The sequence below is a fragment of the Equus caballus genome, chromosome 7 (assembly GCF_041296265.1).
Source record: "Equus caballus isolate H_3958 breed thoroughbred chromosome 7, TB-T2T, whole genome shotgun sequence".
Classification (NCBI taxonomy): domain Eukaryota; kingdom Metazoa; phylum Chordata; class Mammalia; order Perissodactyla; family Equidae; genus Equus; species Equus caballus.
Window position 1 is genome coordinate 87,860,158 of NC_091690.1, and position 5,314 is coordinate 87,865,471.

Below are 5,314 nucleotides of genomic sequence, written 5' to 3' on the forward strand. Positions count from 1 at the left end.
CTGAAAGACTGTGGCTCTGTGAACCAGCTAGACGTGCAGCTTATCATTTCCTGGTCTCACAACCTTGAACAATTCACTCGTCGTTCAAGAGACTTGCCTCTTTCAAACAGGGATACCCATGTACCTCATTAGGTGGTTTTATGAATTAAATAAAACATCCTGACAACACCCAGGTGGGTTAATTTTAACTCACCCACAAGTTGCAAGGTTCAGGGACCTGAGCTCATCTCACAATTCTTCCCGTTCCCTCTGCTTCAGATGGAACTATGCTCGCTTACTGTTCCCTAAATCCCTTCTTCCTCATCTTTAACCTCACAAGCAAGACTGGGATCAAATGTCACTGCCTCCAAAGGTCCCTCCATACTAAAGACACTCTTCCAGAGGCACTTTCATGTATTTATTTCTGATGCTAGACTACACTGTGGATAGCATCTATCACGTCTACTTCTATCACACGTCTATTTAACATCAAATCTATCAAAAATACTTAAACATTTTTGCCATGACATCAAAACAAGTCACTACTTCCTAGTCGCTTCCAGTCCCTCCCCGCACTGCCCTGTATATACTAACCACCCGTGAAGTTATAAACTGCTCAACTACAACTAGCTGAGCAGTGAAGGGATGTAATAGATGGATTCTAGCTTACTGCTCCCTGTGGAATTAGACAATTCTAATTCTGCCCAAACACTTCCACATCAACAAAGATCAACACTCATGAATGACTGATACACAATTTTTTAAGGGAAAGAAATACAAAATGTGCTTCTAGTTAAACAATGATTTTATTGCATGAGTACATAGACAAATTTATGCAACCAAGGCAGAGGCTGTGGATGACTCACTGAAAAGGAAAAAAGGGGAAAGAGAGAAGAGCTGGATTAATACAGGTCCTCCGTTTTCTTTAACAGAATCTCTCAGCCAATGAGTTATTTCCCAACAGCTAAAATAAACCCCAAATATATAAAATGCACCAAACTGCTAAGTTCCTGAATCAGTTCACTGTGCTGAAGTGTAATGAAGATGCTCACTCAGACATCCAAGGAAGAACTGGTCAACATAAAGAAAAACTTTTCTGGTGGAAACTGAATGTTTGTAAATTAAGCACCATAATGAGCAATCCATGCAAAAATTAAGAAAACATAAACACCTGGGAGCACAGGAATGAACTAAAACTTTACCCACCGTCTAAAAGTGATTCAAAGGGCTTGTTCATGTTCTAAATCAGGGGTCTGCAAACTATGGCCCTTTGCTTGTCTTTGTAAGTCAAGTTTGAATGGAACACAGCCACGCCCATTTGTTTATATAACATCTATGGCTGTGTTCCTGTTACAATGGCAGAGCTAGAGGAGTAGTCGACCATATGGCCCGTGGCCTAAAACATTTACCATCAAGCCTTTTACAATAATTACTACTATATTCACTATCTGGTTAACTCCTGCTCTTGTTAACCAAAAAGGCTGATACTTACTATTTCCAATTCGGGGGAAGGACTCGTTTAGTCTTATAATATCGAGCCAACCGGTGAATACGACTCTCGATCAGAATCAGACGGAATTTAGCATCCTTATCCTAAAATTAAAAATGGAGAGAATTCAAGAAAGCCATTCAAAACAACTAAACACTATGGAACATTATTTTAACAAAGAAATGTATAGACACGATGCACTTTCTCTAATGAAAAGTCACCCAATGTCCTGTAACAGAATCACAGGCTAGGATTCATGTGGCTAGATTAAGTCATTAAGAAAATTTAAGGCTTCCAGAAGACTCGACAGGAATGCTTTGCAAATCTCTGCAAATAAACACCTCAACATTTTCAACCAACTGAACATGTTGTATCTAGGGCAGCCAAAGGCCTCCTATCCCAAAACTCTTCCGGTAGAATTTTTATTTCAAAACAACCATAGTGCTGACAGATGCATTGAGTTTTACTGAAATAAGTTAGTACAAGCAGTGCCATTCTCTCACCTTTCTGTTCCTCTCCAGATGCTTTCGAACAGCAACAGCTTTCTTAATTAAATGGTAGAGGTCCTCAGGGAGATCAGGAGCAAGTCCTTTGGACTTAAGAATTCTCAAGATTTTATTGCCTGTCACAAAGCGCACTTGGGCAACGCCATGTGAGTCTCTCAGGATCACACCTGAAAAGGAATCACGTTATAACTTCTCACACCAAACTCACAAACTGGAGCAGGTGATGTCAAGTCCCTTTCCAAGTTCCCCATCGGTAAAACGGGGCTTAAGTTTACACATCACAGAGACCAACAGGAGAACGCACGCAGAGCTCACTCGGACATGCAAGGAAGGTTTACCCAACAGCAAGGAAAACGCTTCTGGTGGAAACTGCGAGTGCTGGAAGACCAGCACCATAGTAAGCGTGCTAGATGACAGGCCACCAAAGGAATCCATGAGATTCCGGCTGTGTATGTGTTCAATAATTAAAACCAGCTAACGTTTATTAAACATGGACCAGACACTCACATACATTCCTTTTTAATCTCACAACAGCACAGCCTCACTACTTGGCCACGAATCCTTTATTTCCTCGTGTGTAATCCCTCCACTGGACCCTCAGCTCCAGGAGGGCAGATGTTTTGCCCTCTTTTCGCTCACTGTGTCCTCGGGGCCCAGAACCACGCAGCAGGCAAACATCTGCTGAATGAAGCCACTTGCACAGTCACACACAGCTGAGACTCGCACATCTAACTGAGAGGGCGACAAGCACTGCCAGCAGGCAATCCCAACGCCTCCCCTTAACGAGACCGGGCGCTGGTCATGCAGCCGCGCTGTGTGAAGCGGGGGGAACCACCAGAACTTCTAATTCCACCGTCTCCCAAGTAAGAACTTGAGAGTTCCCCAAACGAACACGAGCCCTCGGTCATCGACAGGAAAAGCCGGGAAAACGGGCAAAAGCATTCCACGGAGCGCGCGGGGCCCGGTTACCGCCGAGCGTTCTCCGGCAGGTACACGAGGCCGGGCGGAAGAGGCTCCGTTAGCCACGAGCGCTCACCGATCTGCGACGGCGTCAGGCCCTTCTTGGCCAGCTTGTAGATCTGCTCCTTCACGTCGTCAGACGTCAACTTCAGCCACTGCGCATGGAGGAGAGGGCAGCCTGAGGCCGAGGAGCCGCGCCGGCGCCCAAGGAGCCCGCTGCCCGCGCCCACCCGGCACGCCCCGCGCGACCGCTGCCAGTCTCCTCCCGACTCCTCCCGGTTCGCGCGCGCTACTTACAGTGGGCACGCTGCGGCGGTAGGGCAGCGCCGACTGGGACAGGCCCTTCCTGGGGAGAGGAGCAGCGCCGCGGTGAGGGGGGGGGCCAATACCCCAGCAGCCCACCACATCACCCCCTGGACCCGCCGCCCACACTCCCTCCTTCCCCCGCCCCCGCGGCCCAGCCCTGCAACCAGCTGGGAAACGCGAGCTCACCCGGGAGCATGCATGCGACCCATGATGGCGTCGGTCAGGCAGCGAAAAAGAGAGCAAACCACCGAACGCCGCAGGAAGCCACCTAGCACGCAGGAAGTGACCTCACACGTTCCCGCATGAAGGAGGCGGAGCCACGCCGCGTGGACCCCGGCGCCCGCGTGACTACATATCCCGAAATGCATTGCCACGTTATATCAGATTCCTCATACAACATGACTACACTTCCCGGCATGCATCGGTCTTTCAGTCGTTGCCAGAGCGGGAAACTGAGTCAGACTCCAGCTGGGAATGCGATTTCTGGAGGTGCTGCTAGCCCCGAGAATGTGCAGGTTCAAGTCTCTGCCTGCGAGTCGGCATGGAGCAGGTACAACGGCAGGCGTTGGTGCACTTGGTCCCTGTCCTAGAAAAGCCGTTATCTGTCCCCCGCCGCCTGGCGAATTTGGGCTCCTGAAACGAATCCAAATGTGGCTTCAGCCACAGTTGTTCATTCAGCAGCGCCAGGCTTTGTCTTTGCACTAAATATCTCAAGGTCTGTCCCTGCCCCTAATAAATTCGCAGGTACAAACCATGGTGTAAGTGCTACACCGGCAGTAAGGGTAGTGGCTACGGCCCAGCCAGCACTACCATTATCTCTAATCTGATCTTGCCGGAGACGGGTCCCGGAACACAGAGAAGAACCAGCCCAGGGATTTGAACCAGGCCCTGGCGGACCTCTACCTGCTACCTACCGCTCCACCTGGGACCCCTCCACTCTTTCCCCTGCGCAGAGCTGTGGGGCGCTCTGCTCGGCGGGGAGGAGCGTTGGGCTGCGTGGCCGAGTGAGAGTTGGCGACAGGGCAGAGCTTTGGGAAGAAGACTGCAAAGGCAGGGGCTGGGTGTAGGGAGGTGAAGTGCAGTGGGGAGGATGAGGGAGAAAACGAGGGGTCTGAATTTCCTGGCAAATTCAGGAACGGCCTGAAACTCTTTTAAGACTGACTCCGTGCTAGTACACAGGAATCCGCTGAAAGACTGGGCAGATGAAGGAGTTTGTTCTAAAACAGCGTGGCCCTGGGGAGGAGGGAGGTCAATAAACGCCTGTTGAAAGAAACTCTAGGTACTAGAACAGCTACCCCCACTCTTTCAACCTATCACTATTTGATGAGTAATTTTTTCCAAAGCATTAGGAACTTCATTCAGACTGAATAATCTATTTTTTCCCAGCAAAGAGGCATTCTTATCGTTGGCCATATTTATGTTTTTAGCCCAGATAGGGGATAAGGATCTCAAGCTTCACATGGCCCCAATTCCAGTCCCCACCCCTAGCTACCTACTCCAGACCCCATAATTTCAGTTAAACACTACCCATCTGCTCAAACTACAAACCTTGGCATCTCGATTTTTCCTTTATGTCTTATTCCCATTAGAGTCATCTCAGCTCTACCGCAAAAATATATCATGAATACATTCAATTCTTTCCATTTCCACTGTTACCCCATCATCTCTCATCTGCGTAACTCAGTGGTAGCTCAGCTGTTTGTGCTTTTACCCAAGTCCCCACCCCAAACACATATAACCCATTCTCCACCTAGCAGTCAGAGTGAGCTTTTAAAAATGTCAATCAGATAATTATTCTCCTGAGTAAATCCTTGCTGTACTTAGTGCATTTAGAATGAAATCCAGACTCCTGACTTCGTGCCTTGCCACACTCACCTTGGTTCTAAATACTCCAGCCACACTTCCTGCTTTCTGACCCTCCAAGGTAACCAAGCATGTTCCTTTCCTCTTGCTGTTACCACTCTCTGAAGGGCTCTTCCCTAAGATTTCCCAGGTCTGGCTCTCAGATCCTGGCCTGTAGGTCATCTCCGGGAGGCCTTCTCTGAGGGAGACCGTCTAAAGTAGTGCTTCCCCC

The 5,314-nt window shown here is 48.7% G+C and overlaps 1 protein-coding gene across 2 annotated transcripts; it reads right to left on the minus strand.

Annotated features, from left to right (window-relative positions):
• Positions 1–766: 766 nt before the first annotated feature.
• RPS13 (ribosomal protein S13) lies at positions 767–5,314 on the minus strand. 2 transcript variants are annotated; one of them, XM_070274896.1, is made up of 7 exons: positions 5,116–5,314; positions 3,427–3,894; positions 3,232–3,280; positions 3,011–3,089; positions 1,972–2,141; positions 1,472–1,572; positions 767–844 (listed from the first exon to the last, which is right to left on the minus strand). In XM_070274896.1, the coding sequence occupies exons 2-7, from the start codon at positions 3,606–3,608 to the stop codon at positions 811–813; spliced, it is 615 nt and encodes a 204-aa protein (XP_070130997.1). In that variant the 5' UTR covers positions 3,609–3,894; positions 5,116–5,314; the 3' UTR covers positions 767–810. The 2 variants fall into 2 exon arrangements, with proteins under 2 accessions (XP_070130997.1, XP_001504999.4); XM_001504949.5 differs by lacking the exon at positions 5,116–5,314 and adding an exon at positions 4,155–4,246 and having other exon boundaries at positions 3,427–3,873.

Excerpts from the sequence above, each read along its gene's own strand:
- RPS13 (XM_070274896.1), bottom strand. The coding sequence starts at position 3,608 with ATGCATTTCGGGATATGTAGTCACGCGGGCGCCGGGGTCCACGCGGCG. Across the intron at positions 3,281-3,426 it reads GGTCGCATGCATGCTCCCGG|GAAGGGCCTGTCCCAGTCGG; the intron begins GTGAGCTCGCGT and ends TCCTCTCCCCAG. Across the intron at positions 3,090-3,231 it reads ACCGCCGCAGCGTGCCCACT|TGGCTGAAGTTGACGTCTGA; the intron begins GTAAGTAGCGCG and ends CTCCATGCGCAG.